The sequence below is a fragment of the Xenopus tropicalis genome, chromosome 4 (genome assembly GCF_000004195.4).
Source record: "Xenopus tropicalis strain Nigerian chromosome 4, UCB_Xtro_10.0, whole genome shotgun sequence".
In the NCBI taxonomy this organism is placed as follows: domain Eukaryota; kingdom Metazoa; phylum Chordata; class Amphibia; order Anura; family Pipidae; genus Xenopus; species Xenopus tropicalis.
In genome coordinates this window covers 29,737,457-29,764,418 of record NC_030680.2, presented here as the reverse complement: position 1 = coordinate 29,764,418, position 26,962 = coordinate 29,737,457, and the positions used below count along the sequence as shown (strand labels likewise).

The 26,962-nt window shown below is 37.6% G+C and overlaps 2 protein-coding genes across 2 annotated transcripts in view; one reads left to right on the top strand and one right to left on the bottom strand.

The window, feature by feature from the left end:
- The window catches only part of LOC100492329 (mucin-2), a 119,174-nt gene extending 110,252 nt beyond the window's left edge, over positions 1-8,922 (top strand). The window contains exons 44-48 of the mRNA XM_031901315.1: positions 2,509-2,604; positions 4,686-4,814; positions 6,300-6,339; positions 7,130-7,253; positions 8,751-8,922. Coding sequence (XP_031757175.1) covers positions 2,509-2,604; positions 4,686-4,814; positions 6,300-6,339; positions 7,130-7,253; positions 8,751-8,922 — 561 coding nt within the window. The remainder of the gene's footprint in view (positions 1-2,508; positions 2,605-4,685; positions 4,815-6,299; positions 6,340-7,129; positions 7,254-8,750) is intronic.
- Positions 8,923-15,955: 7,033 nt separating this feature from the next.
- The window catches only part of LOC100494280 (mucin-5AC-like), a 78,550-nt gene continuing 67,543 nt past the window's right edge, over positions 15,956-26,962 (bottom strand). Inside the window, exons 43-50 of the mRNA XM_031901314.1 lie at positions 25,503-25,631; positions 23,492-23,590; positions 21,976-22,092; positions 21,056-21,151; positions 20,117-20,236; positions 17,875-17,926; positions 16,819-16,936; positions 15,956-16,523 (exon numbers count right to left, since the gene is read on the bottom strand). Coding sequence (XP_031757174.1) covers positions 16,313-16,523; positions 16,819-16,936; positions 17,875-17,926; positions 20,117-20,236; positions 21,056-21,151; positions 21,976-22,092; positions 23,492-23,590; positions 25,503-25,631 — 942 coding nt within the window. The 3' untranslated portion in view covers positions 15,956-16,312. The remainder of the gene's footprint in view (positions 16,524-16,818; positions 16,937-17,874; positions 17,927-20,116; positions 20,237-21,055; positions 21,152-21,975; positions 22,093-23,491; positions 23,591-25,502; positions 25,632-26,962) is intronic.

The window sequence follows — 26,962 nt, the reverse complement described above, 5'->3', positions numbered from 1 at the left end:
ATTTTTTTCCTTGTCTTGGTATTTGACATGCCATTGCTTGTCCTAAGAGTGTAAAATAAATATTAAAGGAGACATATTGGATAAATGGAAAACCCCTAACTCTGTAGGCAATTATGAATAATATACGGTGCTGGTTTCCCTTTGGGCTAAACATTAACCCTATCTGTAACAATGGCCCCTTTATTGGAGCTCCCTATAGATCCTATCTCTTCTCTGCCCGAGTTTGAAATGGAGAGTGGGCGTGTCCTAACAGTCCCTGCCAGAAGCACAGTAGGAGGGGGAGAGCCAATCACAGCCCTGCAATCACAGAAGCAAAGACAGGCTTCAGTTCCCTATCAGGTCAGCCTAGCTGCTGATTGGTTCCTATCTTATAGTGCAGGGTACGGAGGGCCGCCGGCTCCCCAGCTCATCCAGAGAATTCAGCCAGCAGGAAGTGGCACAGATGGGCGGGGCTAGTGGGGTTTTGGGCGAATTTCTCAATAAATCAGTCAGAAACACAACTTTTTTAAGCACAATCCTTCTATATCTGGAGGAGTATAATTCCCTGGTACATTCATAATTTTTATAGGATATGTCTCCTTTAACCTTTTGAGTATTGTAACACATTTTTGTCATATAAAGGTTTCTAAATCTTTCCTAAAACTCCTCAGCTTGGATCACCAGTTTTCTCAGACCCTGAGAATTGCCAGGTCTGTATATGTTCAGCGGATGAAACCAACAGCCAAGGCGTATCTATATCATGCTACCCTCAACTATGTGACATAGTCTGTCCAACTGTAAGTACATTTAATATCAAATATTTTCTCAATTGCACATGCAATATTGATATTAAGATCTACTGACATTAAGATCTATTAAATCTAAAATTAAATTATGGTTGCCACTACCTTCTAGTGGAGGGTATTTTGTCCACCATTTGATGATAGTATGAGTAAGGAGACAATGGTATTTCTGCATAAGAAAATGAGAACAATTTTCCCTGGATTAGCAAAAAAAGCCATTTACCATTTAATACCAGGACATTCTTTTCTTTTAGTGTTAAGTTGGCCACATAGAGGGCTGATTTAAACTGCCAGTTTAGTCCCTCTAGATAGTATTGATAGCTTACTAGCCCATATATGGGGTCAAACTGATATCCTGCCAAATAACTATTGGGCTAAGAGAGCATCAACCCATTGATGTGATCTTTTCCTGATGATGCCCCAATATCATCTCCACTCTAGATGATATCCAACTGGTTTGGAAACATTGAAAAAAGAGCAGTTCTTCTAGTATATGGTCAACGGTGCTCTTAACTTCCCCGCCAAGATATGCATAGAAGGACAAATCAGGCACTATAGCACAAATTAGCTTTGAGGACCAAGGTAGAGTGGCAACCAATTAACTTTTTTCAGAGAGAAGAGGCATAGTTAACATATTTGGGAAAGTGCAGAAGAAGAAGTGTAGATTATGGCTGATGTACCAGAAGAATAAACGGTGATGTTAAGAGAAAAATGCAAACAAATATATATATATACAGTATATATATATATATATATATATATATATATATATACATACGAACATTGTGGTAGAATGACCCAACGAATGAGAGAAAATGCAAATTTTCCATTTAAGTTCTCCATAGTGGGAGATGTAGGCTTTAATGGAGATGTTGATAAACAGAGAATGTTTTCTCCATTTAAAGGGTTTTGCTGTCTGGCCCTGGAAGCTATAGGGTTCTAGAAGGAGCAAGCAGATCAGGCAATCCATTCCAGTAGTTCAGTTCACCTATTAGAGCTTACTTTGCACAGGAAGGCTGTCCTGTGGAAAGGTATTTAATTGTACGGAAAGGTGTGTAAAGCTCTCTCAGAGCAGGGCACAGAGCAGGAAGGACACTTCTGTGTGTTTTAGGACTCCTAGAGGGACTGGGAGTACTTCCTGCCACTGCAAGGAGCAGAGGGAGCCCAGACTTGACTTGAAAAAGCGACCAAGATACTGAGCATCTAAGGAGCTGAAAGGAAAGCCCAGAGGCTAAGCAAATCCCCCAGAAGTGTTGTGAATACAGGGGTGACCCCAACCATTTTGTGTTTCCTCCCTGGTAGTCCACAAAGGACCCAGGTTAGTGAGGGAACTTATTTAATGGGTGAAGGTAGCACCCTGAGAGCAGGATTTATTTTTATGATTTGTTTTATAAATTGCCTTAAATCTAAGAAAGTGTCTGTCATGGATCCTGCTAGTTTACAATATATTATCACTTGGGTCTCTCCCTAGGTAGAATGTCAATGCATAAAATGTTTCACCCAGAAAAGCTGCAGAACACAAGATTAAGCTGCAAAGTTTTATTGAGGGTAACCTGAGGGATAGGTTTCATAAATGTGTTCCTGTGTCCTTATTTTATTCAAGGGCCATGTCAAATTATACATGTCACATTTATACCTTTTCCCTTCAGCATTCTGTTGCAGCTTAAAGCTGTTTGCCTAGATGTTTAAAAAATATTATTTTTCATGTCTTTATACAATGTTGTAGGGTTTTGAATTGAAGCAAAAACCAGGACAGTGTTGTGGAGTATGTGAACAGACCCGCTGCGTTGTGATAAATGAAGATACTGTCAACCTCTTAAAAGTAGGTTTAATTAAACTATTACATTTTGGGCAGATGGTTAGTACAGGGTTCCATGTCTGAATGACATGTAAGTTATGCAATGGGTATGGGGTAAAAATGACAGCAAGTTAAGTCATAAGTGCGGGTCTACCCCTCCCCCCAGCCCATCCCCACCTGCGCTTCATTTATACTGCACTGCCAAATTCCCGAATGATATATGAACATATATAACATACATTACATAACAACATAACATACATAACTTATTGGCTTATTTATCAATTTTGTGAATTTTAGTGTTTTTTCTACTTATTATCTACTAATAAACTCTCATTTTAAAAAAACTCCAATGTTTGCTTATTTAGGAAATAATCCAAATGTGAAAAACATCTCACAAACCTCAAATATGTGAGTTTACAAACTTGAAAAAAATCTTGAAAATTTCGAACTGAAAAAAAAAATGGCTTGAATTTTGCCTTGAACAACTCCCATTGACATCTACATGAGCTTGCAAGCTTTTAGATCCCAAACTTTTACATCTGTTTTTTTTCAAGGTTTTGCATTTAATAAATATCGAACATTTGAGTTTTTGAACCATAATTCGATTATTAGGAGTTTTAGCGCAAAAAATCAGACAAAACTATTTTGCTAAACTAATAGCAGAAAGAGTTAATCACTCCTTTCAGCCTTCATACATAGTGATGAGCGAATTTTTTTGGCAGGCATGGATTCGCAGTGAATTTCTGCACAAATTGTTTCGCAAAACTTCAGCGAAAACTCACAGAGGAAAAATTTGTCACAAAAAAGTCATTGGCGCTGTGCCAAAATAGGCACAGTCAAGTCAAACTGGGCACTGTCGTGTCAAAATGGGTTCGGTCACATCAAAATGGGCGTGTTATACACTGCATAGACTATACTTCATAAACTTAAATATTTCTGACTAGTTATGGGCGAAATAATTGGCCAGGCATGGATTCGTGGCAAACTTCCGTGTTTTACCATTGGCAAACTGTTGTGTCAAATTGGGTTCGGTCACGTCAAAATGGGCGTGTTATACACTGCATAGACTATACTTCATAAACTTAAATAATTCTGATTAGTGATGGGCGAAATAATTCGCCAGGCATGGATTCGTGGAAAACTGTCGTGTCAAATTGGGTTCGGTCATGTCAAAATGGGCGTGTTATACACTGCATAGGCTACACTTCATAAACTTAAATATTTCTGACAAGTGATGGGTGAAATAATTCGCCAGGCATGGATTCGTGGCAAACTTCCGCATTTCGCCATTGGCAAACTGTTTTGCAAAACGGGAGGCAAAAAACTGTTGTGCACGTAAAAAAATGATGTGCATCCAAAAGATTACGCACACGACTATTTTTTTTGACACGCAACATTTTCGTTTTTTAGCAAATCTTTTAAATGATTCACCAATTTTTTGGCGAAGCTAAACGGGACAGATTCACTTATCCCTATTTCTGACAAAAAATTAAGATGCAATGAAGAAATTGTTACTTACAAGTGTATGTGGAATTCCAGATCATGGAAACAGTAAATTAATGCAAAGATAATCAAATTGGTAACCCTAGCAAATTATGCTAACCTGTATGCACTTTACTGCTGAGCTGCAAGTAGGTCTCAGAATAGCACTCAATAGTAAGAAATGCACTGAGATGCCTGCCTACACACCAATATTACAACTAAATTTATTGGTTGTTTCAAGAATAACATTTTAAATGACAGGGTGAATAATTTGCTATGAAAACAGTGTAATTTTAAAAGAAAAGGTACACCATAAAAATCATGACAGTATCCCTTTAAGAGCATAAAGAACAATGAAGGATTCCAAGAACTTAGATTGTAAGCTCTCCGCTTTTACCCTGTAGGCCTTGTTTGTTATACTTTGATATAAAACGATGCATAACTTGCTGGTGCTATATAAATACATTGATGATGATCCTACATTTGATCTATGATTAGCTTCAGTACATATCTAACAAAATATTATGATGCCAGTACCAGGTCCATTATACATTAGTGTGGGACTATTGATGAAATTCTGGTGCTCTGAAGTATTCATCATTTTTTTTCTTGCATTTCAGCCGGAAGAAATTCTGCCCTTGAAAAATGATAACTGCACAGTATACAAATGCATTAAGGAAGATAATCGATTAATCCACTTGGTCTACAAAATTACTTGCCCACTCTTTTTTGAAGAAGACTGTGAACCTGTGAGTAGACCAGCACTACCAGGCCTATTGTCCTGCCAAAAGTTTATCCTTTGTGCCTAGTTCTTCATCCTTTTAAAAACGTTTTCTATCCTTGAATATACACTGGTTAGTCTACTTCACATTAAGATTAAAAAACTGTCCCATTCTTACCTTGACATGCTAGAACTGTACTGTATTAGACTAGGTACTGTACTCAAAATGCTGCCCAGGATCCAATGCTTAAATGCCTCAAGCTCCTGCATTTGTTCTGCAAAAACTTCTTTCAAGGCAGACAGTACCACAGACTCTACAAGGAGCAGAGAATAATTATTGTTCTCTTCCAGTATAGCAACTTTAAGGGGTAATTGATAATCATTGCTGTCCAACTTATTACACGTTGTGTAGTGGGCCAATTCTATCTCATACAGTGTGTTGGAGAGTTGGATTAAATTGAAATGATGGTGTTGTACAGTGAAGTCTATGGAGACTTTGAGCTGACTGAGGGTCATAAAAATCCTTTGGAGGGCCACATCAGTCCCATGGGCCTCAGGTCTCTGATATAGAGATTAAACAATACAGTAGGCAATCGTTTGAGGCAATATTCATACTGCTTCAAAGACATTCGTGAAGTTATTTTACAAACTTCAAATAGAATAAAGGTATGGGATCTGTTATCCGAAACACCATTATCTAGAAATCTCCAAATTACAGAAAGGCCATCTCCCATAGACTCCATTATAATCAAATAATTCACATTTTTAAAAAGTATTTCCTTTTTCTCTGTAATAATAAAACAGTACCTTGCAATGGATTCCAACTAAGATATAATTAATCCTTATCCTAATCCTATTGGGTTTATTTAAAGTTTCAATTATTTATTAGTAGCCTTAAGGTGGCCATACACGTGACCATCGGTCGCACGAAACATCGTAAGATCCGCCACACACCATTCAGGGCTGAATCGGCAGCTAACGAGGTAGAAACAATAGGATTTCTACCTCCTTCTGCCGATTCAGCTCTGAAGGGAGAATTTTGGTCAGGCGCCTTCTATGGCGCCCGATCAAAATTTTCAAACTTGTCCGATCGGCGAGTCGTCCGATATCGGCAGCTTCCTGCGATATCGGTCGACTCGCCGACATGCCATACACGCACCGATTATCGTACGAAACGAGGTTTCGTACGATAATATCGGTGCGTGTATGGCCACCTTAAAGGTATGGAGATCCAAATTATGTAAACACCTCTTATCTGAAAAACCCCAGATCCCGAGCATTCTGGATAACTTGTCCCATACCTGTATAAGTGCACTAAATATGGCATCTGAAAATATATCATGCAGACACAAAGAATTTTTTAATTCCCTTTAGGTTTTATTGGGTGAAAATGGGTTAATAATCAAAAATAACTTTCTTTATGCTTGTACATTCCTGTCTCAGTTTATTTATTATTACATGCGGTATTATAGCTGTGTATACCGGTCACTTACTTATTTGTATATTTTTGCAGGGAACTATTCATCTTGACCAAAGTGGTTGCTGTAAACTATGTAAGACTTCTAATTACATCTATATCCAGTGTATAAGTATTCAGATCAATCACAGTTTATTTCAGTGTCAATAAAAACAATCATTTAAAGGCTGATCACTTCAACTCTAGGCCAACTCCTCCTCCTAGTGATGCACAACATTGAAATGCTTATTTTGCTCACTATACACAACCTACTGTACTATGATTGCTATGCTGTAAATCTGTAGCACAACATGGAGATAAGTTATCTCTAAGGATTCCTATTTCTCAATGTGAAGCCCAGTCCTGAACATCAAACTGTATAGATCAGGGATCCCCAACCTTTTTTACTTGTGAGACACAGTCAAATGTATAAAGACTTGGGCAGCAACACATAAAAGTTAATGGAGGAGCCAAATAAGGGCTAAGATTGGCTATTAGGCAGCCTCTATGCACACTATCAGCTTACAGGGGCTTTATTTGGTAGTAAATCTTATTTTTATTCAACCAAAACTTGCCACCAAGTCAGGAATTCAAAAATAACTCCCTGGTTTGAGGCCACTGAGTGCAACATCCAAGGGGTTGGGGAGCAACATGTTGCCCCTGAGCCACTGGTTGGGGTTCACTGGTATAGATCATATTCTGTAGGGGGGGGATTTAATATGCCTTGTGTATGCCATAAATTTTACATTTTCTTTATACATAATATATTTTTCCTTTATACTGTACATTGAATTATTATTCCATTGGAAGCACCACATTAAAACATTTTAATAATTATACATTATAATGTTGTGGTCTGTTTTTACCATTATACAATCCCTCTGCAGGTATTCCACAAGAGCACTCTTGCAAGTTACAAAGATACAAAGACTATTTAAGTTACGATAACTGTCGATCACCTGAGAAAATTGAGCTGTCTCGTTGTACAGGGGCTTGTGAAGCTTATTCTATGTAAGTAAATGTTTAACTTTTAAGAATTCGGTGGCTCATATTTTAAGCTATTGTTATTAACTTCTAAGGGAAAGACACACGGAGCTACTTAGTAGAAGCGAATTGTCACGGCTGCTAAATTCCAGAAAAATACCCTGCCATAGACAATACTGTGAACTGCCTCTGCTAAAACACAGAGACAATTATCAGTAAATGATCCACATTGTCTATTTTTGTAGCCGTGACAAGTAGCTACTACTAGTAGCTCTGTATGTCTTCCCCCTAATACCTACCATACACAAGTCCAAACATTTAAGGTCAAACATCTGTTTCCCTTATCCATTAGTGTATGTCTCCAGTATCTGCTATTTTCCCCTTTCAACAGTCCTATAAAAAGACACACAATGCTATTTGGCTAGACTAGACTAAACATACTAGACAAACATAACTTAGCACAGCAAAAGATCTTAAGAAAGGGTAATCTAAGATGTTAAGGTGGCCATACACAATAATCAGTAAGATCCGCTCACTTGGTGATGTTACCAAGCGAGTGGATCTTCTCCCAATATGCCCACCTATGGGTGGGCGATATTGGGCTAATTCGGTCGTTTGGCCTGGGGATCTTAAGAAAAGGTAATCTAAAAAGTTAAGGTGGCCATACAGGGTAAGATCCACCTGCTTGGTGACCAACAAGCGAGTGGATCTTCTCCCGATATGTCCACCTACTAGTGGGCGATATTGTGTTAATTCGAATTAGAAGAATGGGTATAGGCGCCGTCGGTTCGGGGACCGCATCAACGAGCCAATTTGGTCCCCAGTCCGACGGAAAAAATCAAACCTGCCTGATTGAATTCTACCCGATTTCAGGACAGATGTCGGTCAGCAGTTCCATTGTTCATGCCCATACACAGGCAGATAAGCTGCCAAATTGGTCTAAAGGACCGATGACGGCAGCTAGAATTGGCTCATGTATGGTCACCTATACTAGAGTTCACAGAAATTTATACATTTTATTGAATTTCCTGTCTGTTAGACTTCACACCATGTAACTCTGAGTTAATTAGCATAAGTAGAAGTTGCACTCCCACTCTCAAAATCATTTAATTTCTATCCTAGGAAAGTTAAATATATATATATATGTAAACAGTTCTGCTTCAGACACTTCTCCGTAGTTTACAAATATTGGGGACAGAAAATAGAGAGTTGACAATAATTCTTACCCTTATTGACTTTCATGATAGGTGGTCTGGAATATGAGATTTAATTATCATGTTTCATAAATGTCACATTCCCTGCTCTTCCAGCTGCCCTCAGCCAATGGTCAAGGCTTCACAGAGGTCACTTCCCTACACCTTGCAGAAAATGATCCATTACTGGGCTGTCTATACCTCTATAACCCCAAAAACCCATTTGGTTTGTGGGGGCTATTTATACTAACATAATTGTAGCAATAAGTTGCAAAAAACATTCGCTAATGACTGAAAATGTAATAAATAAAAATTTTTCCCTCTTTTTCAGGTATTCACCTCTTTCCAGAAACATTGCACATAAATGTAGCTGCTGCAAAGAACTGAAGACGACCAAGAAATTCGTATACCTTGATTGTCCTGATGGGAATAGTGTTAAATTTCGATATGTTGATGTTGATGAATGCAACTGTGTGGAAACCAAATGTGATCAACTTAAATAAGTTCTCAATAAGTATAAACAGCTCCATTGTAGGCATTAAAATAGAGGTTTGAGATATAAGAACACAAATTGCTTAAAATTATAATAGTTTAAAATAGAAACAAACATTTAGGGATGGGATATGCAGCAAATTTCTTTAAATAAAGCATTTCTCAGTGAATGTTTTGGTTCTTCTCATTGTGTTCTTTCTGAGTTAATTTATACACTGTTGCCATGTTATATTTTATGAACAAAACAACACTTTATGGGACATTATGAAATATTGGTACTCAAGAAAACTTGACTTTCAGTATGCATAAGAGAATAAAAAGATAAATCATCCCGAGGACTAGAACCTGTACATAACCACACAAACTCCAACAAATGCAATTACTGGAAAATAGAAATTGTAACTTACTGTATTTACTGAGATGAGATTGCTACAGTGCATTAACCTAACACCAGAGCTTTGAACTTACACTAGCTCAAAATGTCTGTAAAATCATATTTATTGAATATATGGAGGTATATACACAAAAGTGTAATTCATTGTAAACAAAAACACTTAAAACTTCATCAGTGAGATCCAAGTTGCACCCCAATAACCTGAATTGATATTGTGGCAAGAATGCAGATGTGTGAACTAAGAAGGATATTATTGCTAATGCTTAATATCTGTATATAATACTTAAGAGCCATAAATTTATAACTGCAGCTGGGCGATGGTATCAGTTATTATTAGGGATGCACCGAACCCACTTTTTTGGGTTCGGCCGAACCCCCGAACCCACTCTGAAGGATTTGCCCGAATCCCGAAATGAATCCGAATCCTAATTAACATATGGTAATTAGGATCGGAAGGGGTTAAAATCGCACGGTGAAATTTGTTTTCACCTGACTATTTAACCCTTTCCAAATGCTAATTAGGATTCGGTTTGGTCGGGACCGTGGATTCAGCCAAAACCGAATCCTTAAAAATAAGCCAGGATTCAGCCGAATCCCGAACCGAATCCGGGATTATTATCAGTGCTTAGTGATACCTAGAGATGTAGCGAACTGTTCGCCGGAGAACTAATTCGCACGAAAATCGGGTGTTCGCAGGTTCGCAAGTTTGCGAACTTTTAGCGAAGTTCGCAATTTTGGGTTCGCCTTAGCTGGAGCCAAATTATGACCTATTACCCCAGAGCCAGCAGATACATGGCAGCCAATCAGGCAGCTCTCCCTCCTGGACCACCCCCGGACCACTCCCTTCCATATATAAACCGAAGCCCAGCAGCCATTTTACATTCTGCCTGTGTGCGCTTGATGAGTTAGCATAGGGAGAGAGCTGTGCAGGGGTTTGAGGGACAGTTTAGGTAGCTTTGCTGACTAGTAATCTACTTTCTACTGCTCTGTATGTAGCTGCTGGGGACAGCTGTCCTGCTGATCTCATCTGCTGTAACCCAATAGTCCTTGTAAGGACTGCTTTTATTTTCTGATTACTGTTACTCTTCTTTTCATTGTGTACTGCAGCTCCGTCTGTGTGTGTTGGAGACAGGTGTGCTGCTCATAGTAGTGCACTAAGCACCAACCACACATTCACATCATTTTTTTTTATTTGTGTTTTTTTACTTTGCTACTGTAATTTATGTATATGCCAGACGTTATAAAGCAGTTTATTACACAAGTTTAGAAATGTAGTGTGATTTCTGCCCTTTCCAGCACAAAACGCAACACTGTGTCAACAACGTATTTTTCAGAGAAATTTTTGCCCTTGATCCCCCTCCTGCATGCCCCTGCCCAGGTCGTGGCACCCTTTAAACAACTTTAAAATCAGTTTTCTGGCCAGAAATGGCTTTTCTTGGTTTTAAAGTTCGCCTTCCCATTGAAGTCTATGGGGTTCGCAAAGTTCGCAAAAGTTCGCACTTTTTGGCAGAAGTTCGCAAACGGGTTCGCGAACTTTTTTTGTGAGGTTCGCTACATCTCTAGTGATACCATTGCACATGTCACATGACTCACTTAAACTTGTGTATAAAATATGAGGATATTGGAAGTCACCTCGGGGTTCCATGACCTGTATAAAAGCATTCGGCCTTCAGCTTTGAGCTTATAAATGGGAAGGGAACTCCTCTGTGGCTAATAATATCCTTATACTTAAAAATAGGAAGTACAGGTATAGGACCCGTTATCCAGAATGCTCGGGACCAAGGGTATTCCGGATAAGGGGTCTTTCCGTAATTTGAATCTCCATACCTTAAGTCTGCTAAAAAATCAATAAAACATTAATTAACCCCAATAGGATTGTTTTGCATCCAGTAAGGATTATTTATATCTTAGTTGGGATCATTTACAAGGTGCTATCTTATTACTACAGAGAAAAAGGAAATCAGTTTTAAAATTCTGAATTATTTGATGAAAATGGAGTCTATGGAAGATGGCCTTTCCGTAATTCGGAGCTTTCTGGATAACGGGTTTCCGGATAAGGGGTCCGATACCTGTACATTATTTAACAAATAATACACAGCAGCCATGAATAACCTGGAAATTATATCCTGTAAATAATATCCATGACTTGGCCTTCGGCCTTATGCTTTTATATCGTCCGCAGTTCCTTATAATATCCTTATATTTTACAATAGGGGGTACATTATTCACTATATATTATCATCACATATAACATCATCGTCACATAACAGCAGCTGGTCATTAGACCATTCAATCTGCTATCCACTTGTATGGGGATTATAACATATATTTTGTGAGCTCACACTGAGAGCCTGAGTGCAGCATGTTGTGGTTGAAAAACTACTATGGAATGCAACTGTGCTAAAACAACTCAACTCATTCACATGCTTAGGTGTGCTCCAACAGGCATCTCATAAGCAGTATTCAGGGAAATGCAATATCAGAGAATGCATGTTTGGGGCTCCTATCTAATACAATCCATTCCTTTACTCTTTTGATTTTGAATGATTTTTCTAACCAGTCAGTCAGTCAGTCACACATGACCAATGGTTATCTAATCCCTGCCCACTCTGTCTTAAAACCCCATCCATTTTTGTAGTCCACAATAAATACAATTCATATTTCAACACTATCTTATAGTTTCCTAAATAGTGGATGCCCCAAAGTGCTTAGATACTTGCTTAGAGGAGAGGCATACAACATAATAGAGATAGTATCTCTATGTTTTAGATTAGGGATCCTCAACCTTTTTTACCCATAACCACAGCCAAATGGAAAAAGTTTTGGAGAGCAACACAAGCATGAAAAAAGTTCCTGGAGGTGCCAATGAGAGCTATAATTGGCTATTTGATAGCCCCTATGTTGACTGGAAGCCTACAGAAGGCTCTGTTTGGCAATAACACTGGGTTTTATACAATCAAAACTTGCCTCCTAACCAAAGAAATTCAAAAATAAGCACCTGGTTTGGGGGCACTGAGAGCAACATCCAAAGGGCTGATGAGCAACATGTTGCTCCTGAACCACTGGTTGGGGATCACTGTTTTAGATGGTTTCTGTGGGACAGACATTACCAAAAAATGACACTTGTTTGTGGGACCTAATAAAGCAGGAACTCCTCTGAAGACAGTTTTTCCATGGAACCATTAACCATAAAAATTCTGAATTCTGAGGCATTGAATTCAGATGGAAAATAATGTACATTGAATACTCTCACTTTAGATTCCTGCTTTGTAATGTGGCTATTTTAATTCAACCAGAAGGTGGTCTTATTTTAATATTTCTTCTTCCGTTTCTTAAGCAGAGTATATGGTTTTAGTCTCTACAGGATATAAGGCCATGATTAAAACCATATTTTTGATGAAACATCAATCCATATACAGTAGGGTTGTAAAATTTGTGGTCTTTATTCACTGCCACCTAGAGACCTAACTAAACACATCTCACTTATTCAAAGAGCAAGAAGTAAGAAGGATTAATAAAGCAATGAGAAAAACCATCATTAAGACCTCTATGATATAGAGTCTAGTTTTTCTGCCTCTTCATGGATAATTCTACTAACTAGACTGCTTCTAAAACATCCATTTTAACTGTGCAGTTGGTCATGGTTTGCCTTATCAAAGTGTTATGGGTAGGGTATGTAGTTGTCCCATTCTTAAAATAATAGAATTTGCTTGATGTTCTTTGATACAAACCTCAGTTGCCTTTGATGTCTGGCCAATGTATGCCATACCACATATGCACATAAGTGAATTTCCAACATTGTCAGTATCACATTTTGCATAACATTTTGGTTTTACTGATGTCCCTTGTGTGGGGTATCTTAAAGGAACAGTAACACCAAAAAATGAAAGTGTATAAAAGTAACTAAAATATAATGTGCTGCTGCCCTGCACTGGTAAAAGTTGTGTGTTTACTTCAGAAAGTCTACTATAATTTATATAAATAAGCTGCTATGTAGCCATGGGGGCAGCCATTCAAAGGAGAAAAGGCACAGGCACATAGCAGATAACAGATAAAACACTATTGTATTCTACAGAACTTATCTGTTATCTGCTATGTAACCTGTGCCTTTTCTCCTTTTTTCCAGCTTGAATGGATGCCCCCGTGGCTACACAGCAGCTTATTATATAAATTATAGTAGTGTTACTGTAGCAAAAACACCAGTTTTACCAGTGCAGGGCAACAGTGCATTATATTTTTATTACTTTAAAGCTCTTTCATTTTTTGGTGTTACTGTTCCTTTAATACCCCACTTTTCCCTCATGAAGGCCACAAATACAAAACATTCGCTCTCTTTGGGGATCAATTACAAATTGGCAAAATCCATCAGAGGCTCATCTCTTTAGTATAACTACGTGGTTTTGTAAAATAGGTTTTTTTCCTCTATCCTGTACCAATAGAGGCCAGTGGCTGTAAACAATTTGCTCAGTGTTTTTTAATTAAGGTACAATACTGCCTAACAAGAGGAGCCAAATTTCTTTAATTTTGGTTTGTATGATGGTAGCTGTTCTCTTCCAAATTATTGCTATACCAGTACATTATATTTTTTACATGTGTAGGGCACAAACAGTGGTGGGGCACTAGGCAGCAAGTAGGGAGGAGTTGCCAAGTATGGTGGGGGGTTGGTGGATGCTATGATTGGTTAAGTGAGGATAGAGAAATTGAGTGCATTGAGCTCCCAGGACAGCTTGCCAATGCCAATTAAACTTTTCTTAAAGGAACAGTAACACCAAAAAAGGAAAGTGTATAAAAGTAACTAAAATATAATGTGCTGCTGCCCTGCACTGGTAAAAGTTGTGTGTTTACTTCAGAAAGTCTATAATATATATATATAATATATATATAGTTTTATTACTTTAAAGCTCTTTCATTTTTTGGTGTTACTGTTCCTTTAACAATAGAAATAGTTCCTTCTTAATACAGTCCTCAACAATTAACAAGAAACTACAGCAGCTATTATTGTGTATCAGTTTCCACTCTTCCACATAGGATTCCCTCTGGAGATTCTGGATGTCAATGCTGAACAGTATCATATTAGGCTGGATGTTAGAATATTTAGAAATATTGTTTAAAAGCAGTAGAAACCATCTACCCGTTTGGATAAGGGTTCCAATATTGGACCAATCCTATACATAATGGATCTACCAGTTGACTTTTCTAAGGACTTTTATTACAATTTAATTCAATTTCTTTTCTAATCATTAGAGTGGGATCTGTCTGAGAATATTCATAGAAACAACAGTGTAGATGGTGCAAGACCCCTCCCAACCCCCCCAAAAAAGAAACTCTGGAGGGGACTGGCACACACTTTATTACTGGCCACCTGCCCTCCCTCTTAATTGCCTGCTTGGCCACCTTCTTGCATACCCAGTTCCCCACTGATTGCAGTGCAGATGAGGAGGGGGGTTATTTAAAGGTACAGGGGTGCCAAAGCTGTCCCCAAGGGCCCACCTATATATGATTGTGTGTTACAACAATTGCACCATCTTGGTTTGCTTTCATATAATTATCAACTTGTTGCATTTTAATGATTGCATAGCAGGGCTTTCTATAAAATAGGAATTAGAGTATGTCCTTAACTTTCTAACTGTCCTATATTTGTTTTACTTCATTTACAACACTTTATTTATAAGGCAGATACTGGGAGCCATTTTTAAAGTTTGTGCAGTGCATATTATATTTGCTTATGGTTGTTTTGCACGTTTTCCCCTAAACGGTTACATTTTGCACTGCTGTGCCCATCTTTCCTTTCTCTGCTTGAGGTTAAGTTTGCATGGACATAGTCACTGCGCGTATACGTGTTACATCACCAAAGGTGGGGTGTAATTTGGACGCAGAGTGTGCACATAAAATATCTGCAATTTGTGATAATGCCATATTAAAAAAGTCTTAAAAGAGAAGGAAAGTAATGTTGGCATTTTACTGGCAATAGCTTCGCCACATTAGTGCCACCTAGAATGCTAAATTTATTCTGCAGAAAGCATTAGCTCCCTCCCTTTGTTTAAGACTGCAGCTGCCATTTTAAGCAGCTTCCTGCTCCAGCCATTGGTAGCTCAGATCACACATTCCTAAGGGAGGGGGGAGTTCTTATGAATTCTTGTGGGAGGGGGGAGCAGGAAAAGGGAGAGAGGAGAGATATGCACATACTCTGGCCCCGGGAATGAAGGACTTTTCTTAGAGAGGAAGTCTGATACCCAGGAACATGTTCACAAAAAAGTAGACAAGAAATCATGTGTATCTTTTGATAGAGGACTCTCTGTGGTTGTATTTACATAGACCTTTCTGATAAAGCTTAATTCGTTTTTACCTTTCCTTCTCCTTAAGTACAATCGCACTTCAATTAAAAACATTTGCAATTATGTTTGCACATTAAATGTACCAATCTTGTGCAACTTTATAAATATAAACATGGGCAGGGCAAATTTGTTCACTGTGCGAATAATTCTGTGCCATGCAAACTTTATAAATGAGCCCCACTGGCTTGTTATTTCCTGGAACAAAAGAACATCTCTTTGTAAAACTATACATTGTTTTAGGGCATGTTTACATTTTTACAGCCATTTTACCATTTAAATTGTGTTGCTTTTTGTAAGTGTAAAAAACACAAAGGCTTTTGTTTGTTTATTCTTCTTTATTTTTAATAGGAATTACAACTCTGTACTTCATCCTTTTTCCATTTGATAAGCCAATAGGTTGACCCAACATTGATTTTTACAGTATTGCAAACCAGCACGTTTTTCTTTGTTTAGTTTAGGCCTCTTTTAGTGTTAAACAAAATGTCATTTCTTTAAGGTACATGTATCTTAACATATTTATTTATATATGGCACTATAAACTAAGTAAGCTTAAGCGCTACTGAATTTTTCGATTTTAACCATTCAAAAGCAAGCAATAATGGCTTGAGTAAAAACAGAAAATATGGACAGGAGCTTCAATAGACACTTCTAGGTGGGTAGTTTGCTGACTTCTTAAGGTGGGGGGGGAGGTGCCTGACTATTCTCGCCATTGTTTATAATATCTTGACAAGAAGGAACACTACAGCCACACTCTTCCACATATGTGTAGGAGGAAGATATACTGCTCCCATCAGGGCACATGAGATTTATTTCCTTTATAGCAGACCTTAATGCTATACAACACGTGCATGTAGTCTCCATCATGTTCGTAACCAGGGAGTACCTATGGCAATTGGGGAAAAAATAAATAGACATTATTAGAGTGAGTTTCCTACTTAATACTACAGCATTACATTTAAAGTCAATAGCCAACAAACATCAAAATACAACTTTTGCACATACAACATGCAACCTATATATTTTATTAATAAATATTACAAAAGTAATGTATTGGATTGTTGGCGAAGGAACTGTATTAAAAAGGAGTATGTGCCCTAGCTTAAACTGGTGATTCATTTTTGGAAACAACCCATAGACTATAAACCCCAACCTAGAAATATATACTAGTTTTTACTTACATGAATGATGAACTGCAAGTCCCTGCACAGTATGTTAGATCCACCGGGACTGCTGATATACAGCCTCCAGATTGTATTTCTGTTGACATGCTGTACAATGAGCAATTTTTCTGAACAGCTACAAAGAAAGACATATATGTTACCTTGTATCATGGATTTACTCCAACAATGACCAGGCTACAAATAGATACAAATACAAGCTAGTGATGAGCGAATTTTTCAGCCAGGCATGGATTTGCAGCAAATTTTAGCATTTCACCATTGGCAAATAGTTTTGTGAAACTTCTGCGAAAATTTGCTGTGATTAAAAAAAAAGTCACAGTCACGTCAAAATAAGTGTGGTTGCGTCAAATTGGGCTTGGTAGGATCATAATAGACCCGGTTGAGTCAAAAAAGGCAGGCGTGTCAAAAAAGTCAGGCAACAAACGAGTTTCGCAGATTTCTCACTGGTTCGCAAATTTTCCTGTGGTTTCGCACATTTTTCAGCGAAGCGAAATGGGACAAATTCGCTCATCAGTAATGCAAGCCCATTAACAACCAGTAAGGTTGTTGCTATCTTTTTCCAGCTTGCAGAAGATTATTCAAAACTACTGGAACTGCACTTGTGGGAATTTCAACCATAATTGTCAAACATTACGCAATGAGAAAGGTGGAAAGGCACTTATTTATTTTTAATACTGTGCAAAACCCCTTTTAGTTATACATCAGCATATTCCTTACTGAGCTGTGTTGTTTGGGTGAACATTATTAATAGTTGCTGGTTTAGAAAAATCCAATAGGTAGATCTGAGTAACATTGCTTAGAACTAGTGTAACCTGTACTAGGTTAAGATAGAGCAGAACTATTGGCAATCTGATCTTCCCTTGGCAAACCTGTTCATGTATCTCCTTCATCACTTTGATAACTATTATTCATTTGTTTACATATTGTATGTTCCATGCATACAGTAGTTGTGAAATGTTGCGGTCCTGAATGTATTGCACTATATTTGATTATCTGTTTCACAGTAAAATGTTTATATATTATAGGCCTGGAATATACAACACTATTACTTACCCTCCATCTCACAAGTCATACAGCAGCCATCGGCAGTCATGTTGATTGTGCCCTGTTGATATAAAGATCACATTACAACAGAGGTAAATACTAGATAAGCAATATGTGGATTAACACTTCCTAAGGGCCCCTGTATAGTACTTTGCACATTATCCCAAATGGTCTATCCCATAATTAGACACGAAAAGCAAAGCAAAATGTAAGCAAAGAAGTTAAATAGACACTAGCTGGTGGACTAAATGCAATTACACCAGTAATTAGAAAAGTTATTATGGTTGTAAGCTAATATCAGCTCGGGTACTTATACTACTATCACAATTCTATATGAAATAAAAGGTCTAATGTTTTGTCTTCAAGGCAAGGCCAGAAATACGTGAGCTGTAGAGAGGTTTATTTGAAATTCACATGTATATTTAAGTGGAGATTTATCAACATTCGAGTTTGATTTTTCACAATTCAAGTTTTTTTGAGTTAAAAAAACCCGAATTCGAGTTATGGTTCAAGAATTCTGGTATTTATTAAGTACTAAACAGTTGAAAACTTGAATGTAAAAATTGCCACCTAAAAGCTTGCAAGTAAAGAAGTCAATGGGAATGGTCCTCGGCAAGTCAAGCCATATTTTCAAACTCAAATTTTTTTGTAAACTCGAAAAATTTGAGATATTCAAGTTTTTTATTCAAATGAGTTTTCTTTTTTGATAAACAAGTGATCATTCCATATGTGGGTTAATTCAATTTAGAAAAACAAACTCGAACATTGAAAAATAAGCCTAAACATGTCAATGTTGATTCTTGCTGTGTCTGCAGTACAGTGTGGAAAATTTACCATACAAGCATTACAGACCCATCCCATGTGCCTTGCTTTAAATTTACAGAGAAATTTCTAGCATCTCTGAAAAGGTAGAGACAGGTTTGGACTGGGGGATGCAGGGGCCCCGCCACTCCCCCGTAAGTAAAACGTGTCAGGGGAGGGACACCCGCAGCTGGGGGAGCCCAGACAGGGATCTTTTTTTTCCCTGGGTAGAGATTTCTCAATGCAGAGACGGAATATACAGTTTAGCCATAACTGCCTTAACATTCTAGGCATATGGGCAAACAGTTATAAAAGTTACAAAGTGAAAACAGGGAGACAGGATACAGCCCTTTAAAAGATTTATTCTATTTCTGGCCTAATGTGTAAGCCTGTGATTGGAGTTACCTGTGTGTCCAAAGCAGCTAAAATTTGGCTGCAAGAGCCTGAAGGACAGCTTTAAAATGGACCAGATATGCATAACCTCACACTGAAACTTTAAGGTAGCTTTTTAGTATAATACTAAGGCATTGATGGACATTTTTGAGTTAGCATTCAGTAATATGGGGTATGGTGTGGCTGCTAGAAGAATACTGAGGATGAGGCATTGGCAGGCTGATACACCATTCAAATTTAATCTTCTGGGAGTTGTTTCCCAGGGTTATCTCCCATCTTTCAAGTAGTGATGAGCGAATTTGTTGCAAAAAAAAGTCACGGTCACGTCAAAATGGCCATAGTATCAAAAAGGAAACATAGGGAGAATTATAGGCTATTCTGGATCTCGGGTATTCAAATACCTTGTTAAAGTTGAAGATATTGAATACTGAAAGAGACAAAGTAAGGGGATGTGTATGTTTTATTTCTTCTGGTCTTTCTGTCATTTCTGCATTGCAAGGGGTTAACCCATTAGTGCCTACTGCCATACTTCAGTCTAGAAAATTAAAATTATAGTAAGATGGATAGAATTTTCCTCATTTTTTAGGTGTTTAATAAGGCATAAGGGCGATGGTTGTACCTAAGGAAATATTCCTGTAACTTTTCTTCTCTCTGGTTTAATTCAGCAATAAGATGATGTGACTACAGCTCCAGTGGCACACCTGCTAGAGCAAGTAAAGTTCTTTGGTTCTTCGGCTTTCCCTTGGCTTGTATTACCCATATATTGTCTGTATATTGCTCTCTTTGGCTTTTCTCCAAAGCACATAAGGTAAACTCCCACATTCATGCATGATACTATCATGGTTTTTCTCCATATACAAGTTAGAAATCTGACGCTCAGTTCTTGAAATCAAGCTCCATTCATCTCTGTACATAATAACGTTCTGAAGAAAAATGGTTTGGCTTGGAGAATGAGATATATATATAAATATATTCTTTAAATTCTTTTTTATAATAAATGTACTGTTATTGTCTTGTCTCCCAGTTTTGTCCCCCAGTTAATGAAAAAATGTCTTACTTCTTTGCAATCTGCAGCATTAAACTCTGGACAGGAAGTCTTCTCAGCCACCAGTTCATATGCTTGGCTACAAACATATTTTATACAGGCGTTGTTTGGAGGAATGAAGGTATCCCCAGGCTTTACGGAACAAATACAAATAAAAATGCAAGTTTTATGTTACTTTTTAAAGCAGTTTCAGAAGCTATGGGATCTTATCAAGAAGAAATGAATAATAATCAAAATGATTTTGCACATTTTCCTGTTTTCCGTATGACAATAACCAATGCATTAAAAATCCTTAAATTAGACTTTATACTTTCCCTGTAATAATATATATGTATCAATTTTTTTGAAATTAACAACAAAATGTGCTGTACACAAAGCTGGTTATATGTAAAACAATATGACTATTTGACTATGTAAGCTAAAACAGAAAGGTCTTTGTAAATACAGCCATAAGCACTCACAGAAACGCTGCACTGAGTCCTCTATCAAAAGAAACACAGGATTTCTTGTCTCCTTTTTGGTAAGCATGTTCTTAAGATATTTGACTTCCTCTCTCAGAAAAATCCTTCATTCCCAGGCCGGAGTCTGTGCAGCTCTCTCCTCTGCCCCGCTCCCCCTTCCCATAAGAATTCACTCCCCCCATTAGAATGTGTGATCTGAACTACCAGCCCCTGGAGCTGCAACACGGAGACCAAGCTAAAATGATAGCTGATATCTTAAACAAACAGATAACACTTCTAGGGCTGTTTACTCAGGTATGGTAAAGCTTTCTGCAGAACAAAAATAGCATTCTAACTTGCACTATTTGCAGTGAAAGGCCAAAGTGATTTTTCTTCTTTAAGTTGGTTCATCAAATAGTCAATAGTCCTATTTGTTTTGAAGAGATTGTTTAGAACTACACATTGATGCTTTTGGCAATCAACATACTGTATTTTAACGAAGATTTCATACCTGCAATATTTTTGTCATGTTATCCATGTCTAGGGAACATGCCACTTTAATACACTCTCCACAACATTCGCCTGTAATTTCTTTATATTTATATCCCTAGGGATGAGAAAGCAGGAAGACTTAAATATTGTAAGAATTTATACAGTATATATAGTAAAAACAATAGACATTGGTTATGAGTGAAAATGGAATTAATATTTAAATGATGACTAATGATGGATGAAACAATTTGCCAGTCACGGATTTTGTGAATTTTTCTGGCAAAGCAAAATAGACCAGTTTTGCGCAACACTAATTTTAGCTCTATAAAAGGATTTTGCAGTAGAATATTGCCTTGATTCATCCAGAATCTATAGGAATGTTTAGCCATTTTCAGGTGTGTATATATAGTGCAACAAATAAAAACTAATTCTTAATTAAAACAAACATAGAAGGTATTGTCATCACTAGAACTATTTTACTGAGCTCTTTTTAATTACTTTTTTAATTAACTGAAGGAAAGGGATCTGCACTTCACTAGTGATGAGCGAATCTGTCAATCTGTCCCATTTCGCTTTGCAGAAAAAATTGTGAAACTACAGGAAAATTCGTAAAACGGTGCAAAATCCGTGAAATGTACTTGTCGCACAACTTTTTTGTCTCCCGCGTTTTTTTGCACAACCATGCCTATGTTGCAGCAACCGCTTCCATTTTGACGAGACTGCACCCAATTTGACATGCCCGCAAATGAATGCACTGTGTATCCATGCCTGGCGAAAAAATTCACTCATCACTACACTTCACCTATAAATTGCAAAAATGCTTCTGCACACCACCGCAAGGGAGGAAATGTTTAAGAATGGGATGTGCATAAATGCCCCAGAAAAACTTGAATTCTTCTGTCCCCCTTTTTGATTTTTGTTTCTGGATATCTAACTTACCTGTCCACAGTTAATCACACACAGTTTTACTTTGGAATCCAGAGAAACAGTGTTAAAATTGTGAGTGCATTCATGTGTCACACAAGGATTATCTGCTGGAGACCAGACATCACCAGGCTGAAATACAAAATTAGCAATTTTTAGAAACTCAGGGTCAAATATATAGCAATTTTTAGAAACTCATTGAAATACAAAATTAGGAAAGAAATGCAAATTTACCAGACATACATATCTATATTTCATGAGGGGTGGGTGAAAGGCATGTAGGCAAGCCCCTGCAGGTCACATAACTTGGGTTTCACTCAACTTGGGTTATGGAGCACCCGTGGGTATAGGCAACATCTATGGGGAGCTCAGGGCAAAAAGAAGCAATTGCCCAGGACTCACCAGGACTGGGGGCCCACCATCAGATCTTTTATTTGCTATAACTTTTGATAGAAGCATCCCCAGATATGGCATTTCAGTTGGAGCAGTTGGCCCAAAAATAAGATCTTTGCCCAGGGACCACTGGTACCTTAAAGGGGCCCTGGGGGTGCTGTTTGTGTCCAGTATTTTGTCAACAAAAGTACATTGCGTATACAAAAATATCCCCAGTACACAGAATGAACGTTTCTCGGTTTACATATGAAATTGTGGCCATATACAGTACAATATACAAGACAAGACATTTTTCTAGACAATAATGAAAACAAAATTAATTTGGTGCACAAAAGGATATCATTATATTACAAACTCCATTCTGCAAATTTTAACAAGCACAAATGTATAAGAAAATGTAAAATTACTTACAGAATGATTTATGTAATTAATTACAAAATATGTAATGACCTATACCATGCTAGATTTAATGACAAAAATAGATGCTTGTGACTGAAAGGCAGATTCTGTAGCACAAAATTAATTCTGTCAACAAACCAAAGACTCAATTTCACAAGCAGAAGCAAACATACTCACTAGCCAATATGAAGCAAATTTTAATTTGAGTCCATTTACTGGTCTTTGTTCTCAATGTTTTAATGGGTTCTGTAAAATATTGACCCCCTCCCCAACAGAATGATTCGATTGTAGGATTTGTTTAGAAGAATTAATAATAAACATTTCCTGAAAGGGCTGCAGGTTCAGAACTGGCATTTCTAACAAACAGATGAGAAATTGCTGTATTGAATCTGTGGAACAAAAATGATCTAATGATGTTTCTATATATTTTTTGATATTGTATATGGCAACAATTTTATATATAAACTGAGAGACATTTATTCTGTGTACTGGGGATATTGTTGTATATAGAATGTATTTTTGTAGACAAAATATACTGGGGACAACCAGCATCTCATAAACTTCAGCCTCCTGTATTACTGCGTGCCCCATGGCAGGAAGTAAGCACAGGGCTGCCTAAGGCCTGACATTTCTGAGTTCTGCATCTCGGACTGGGTATTTTTATACCACTTATAGCACTTAGACTTTAGTCTCGTGTCTTTTTAAAGCACCCTTAAGTGATCTAAGGTTACACAAGTACCTGCAAGACATGGGTAGAGTTGTTGTCCAGGGTAACTATACAGGTCAACATTTCACACTTTCCACAGCAATCGCCAGCTTCAATTGTGTATCGATAACCCTATAAAAAACACAGAAGCATACAAAGAAGCAAAAAAAGAAAGATGTCAGAGATTATGTGAAAGAACACCCCTGCATTATTTACAGTACATACCTAAATTGTACTCTTCTCTCTCAATTAGTCTCTTAGGCATCTGACCAAGGCAACATATACTCTAATTACTTGATGGCTATGGGTACAATTGCAGCTTTTGAAAATATGTATGCCCAGAAGTTTTAGCAACTGATGAATTATGTGAGCATACATAATTGCTTGTGCTCTTCAATTTGCTGGGTGCCCTGGTGTCCCAACTTAAGTTTCTTTAAATAAGGGCATAGCTTAGAGGGTACACATATAGCAAATCAGTTTTATTTGTGAAAAATGTACTGAAAAGTACTTAAAAGAGTCTTGTAAATATGTCCATGTAAAAATGTCAGTATTTAAAAATAAAATATAAGCAGTAAGCAAGACAAGAAGATTTACCCATTTTCAATGACCCATGAACACTATGGGGCTGATTCACTAGTCCAAAAAATCGAGTGTTATTTTTAGCATGCACTAAAAATATTATCACTTCTTATACTTGGAGAATTAACGATCAATTCACAAAAAGGACACTTGTCTGAATTAAGAAGCAATGTTATTGTCGTTATTTTTCTGGCGATGACAAATTTTTAAGCGATATTTTACAGCATGCGATATATTTATGCGTTATTTCATAGCATGCGCTACCAAGGCAACATAAAAAGGTGGGCTGTGACACTCCACCATATATCCCTTCAACTTTCTGAAAACTTACGGTCCCGAAAAAATGAAGGGAGCACAGAAGTTTCACAATGCCAGGAACAGCATGGCTTCTGTGTGTTAGTGGCTGCAGATAAGGCTCCAGTACCTCATACAGCCAATAGATTGCTGCTCTATTTAAGCTTATAACGCCTCACTATTTCCTCCTCTGATAATCCCTCTAAAGTTGATCTTTCCCTGAAAACTCAAGGATGCATCACTCTAGGATGATCACATACTTGATCCTCTTCTTCCCAATCCAACAAAAATGCGACTGCAAACTCCATGTTGTCTTCACAAACACTCACAAACCGCAATGCTTTTGGAGTAACGCCTACTCCAAGTAGGTGTTAATATTACCACTGATTATCGCCATATTTCATGCTTTCAACGTTTCAAATATGTCTGTGAATTATGCGTTAGTATTATTTTTATTAGATAATTACCGCAATGCGATGGACATAACGCTTTGCGACAATTGAGATCTTTGCGCATGCGATATGAGTAGTAACGCATGCGATATTACTTTGATGAATCGATACTTAATAAACAAACACTTAACACATTAAACTATGCGTTAAGCGTTAATGACCTTTTGTGAATCAGCCCCTATCCCTGCTGCTACTATAAGCAGCATCTTTTCCTTCTATACCTACTGTTTCATAGCCACATTACCTTCAAAGAAGCCACTGTGCTGCATACTACCAACTTCACTTGTTATACATGTTATCCTACGTTATTCTACATTTCCACTTATATTCTAATCACTTACTCAATTGACTATACTTGCTATAGTTCTCTTCTCAGAAACTATTGTCCAAATTACTATAGACATCATCTCATCTTTCTATACCTGCTATTCTAAATTCATGATTAGGGATGAGTGAATTTTATCAGCTGGTACTGTTGTTTTCACCAGTGGTGAAAATTTTGTGGATCTGCACTAGGATTTTGCCATATGTTGTACCATGTTGAGCCAGACAGACAAGTGTGCCTTGATTTGCAGAAAAGAGTGTTTCCACATTGCAGTTTAAATCATTTTCAGATAACACTAGTCAGATTTGTAAAGAATTTATATAAAACACGACTTACAGTTTGTGAATGATATTTTTGCAAAACACATATTAAAAATAATTTGTAGAATTCCTACCGTCCCACAATCACTTTGACTTAACACGGTGCACGGTGTGTGCACATTCGTAAGAACAATATGGCCTTCAGTTGTTTGGCATGAATAGGAGGAGCAGTTATTGCCAGGCATGTGCCATGTTTCTCCAGGCTATGAAAGAAAGATGCAAATAATCAAACATCTGGAAGGGAAATATGATTTACATGAAAAAATTACAAGATTTTACAATAATAAAAAGGACGTATGTTTTTTTAAAATAACTCTCCTTTAGCTTGGGGGACTAATCTTCCCCAAATACCAAACGTAAATCGGCAGTGGGGAATTTAGGCATCGCTTCTAGGGATGTAGCGAACCTCAAAAAAGTTTGCGAACCCGAACTTTGCGAACCCCATAGACTTCAATGGGAAGGCGAACTTTAAAACCTGGAAAAGCCATTTTTGGCCAGAAAACTGATTTTAAAGTTGTTCAAAGGGTGCCACGACCTGGACAGTGGCATGCAGGAGGGGGATCAAGGGAAAAAATTTCTCTGAAAAATACGTTGTTGACACAGAGTTGCGTAAAAACGCAAAGGCAGCTGGCAGACCTAGCGGAAATAAGCAGCATTTTTTGCTATTTCGCACTATTAGCACCATGGAAACGGAATTTGCTGAAAAACGGCATGTGTGGCTTGTGCGGCGTTTTTAGGCCGAGAAAAAACGCAGCGGAAAAACGCCACGCGAACCCAAATTGTGAACATACGCGAAAAGTTTGCGAACTTGCAAACACCTGATGTTCGCACGAATTAGTTCACCGGCGAACAGTTCGCTACATCTCTAATCGCTTCCGCATTTTATGAAGTCTCCTAAAGTTGATGCGGCACATATGTTTTTCCACTGGCAATAATGAGGAGACAAATCACCTACAATAGATGAGATTTGTCACTGGCCATTAATTTCCTTGTCTGTCATTGCCCTAAAGCAAACTTTAGAACTTAATTTTAATATGTCCTTTTAAGTGCAATTTCAGCGTTAAAATCTAAGTCTACAGGTATAGCACCCCTTATCCAGAAACCCATTATCCAGAAAGTTCCAAATTACATAAAGGCCATCTCCCATAGACTCCATTATAAGCAAATAATTCTAATTTTTAAAAATGATTTCCATTTTCTCTGTAATAATAGAACAGTACCTGTATTTGATCCCAACTAAGATATAATTACCCCTTATTGGGGGCAGAACAGCCCTATTGGGTTTATTTCATGGTTAAATGATTCCCTTTTCTCTGTAATAATAAAACAGTACCTGTACTTGATCCCAACTAAGATATAATTACCCCTTATTGGGGGCAGAACAGCCCTATTGGGTTTATTTAATGGTTAAATGATTCCCTTTTCTCTGTAATAATAAAACAGTACCTGTACTTGATCCCAACTAAGATATAATTACCCCTTATTGGGGGCAGAACAGCCCTATTGGGTTTATTTCATGGTTAAATGATTCCCT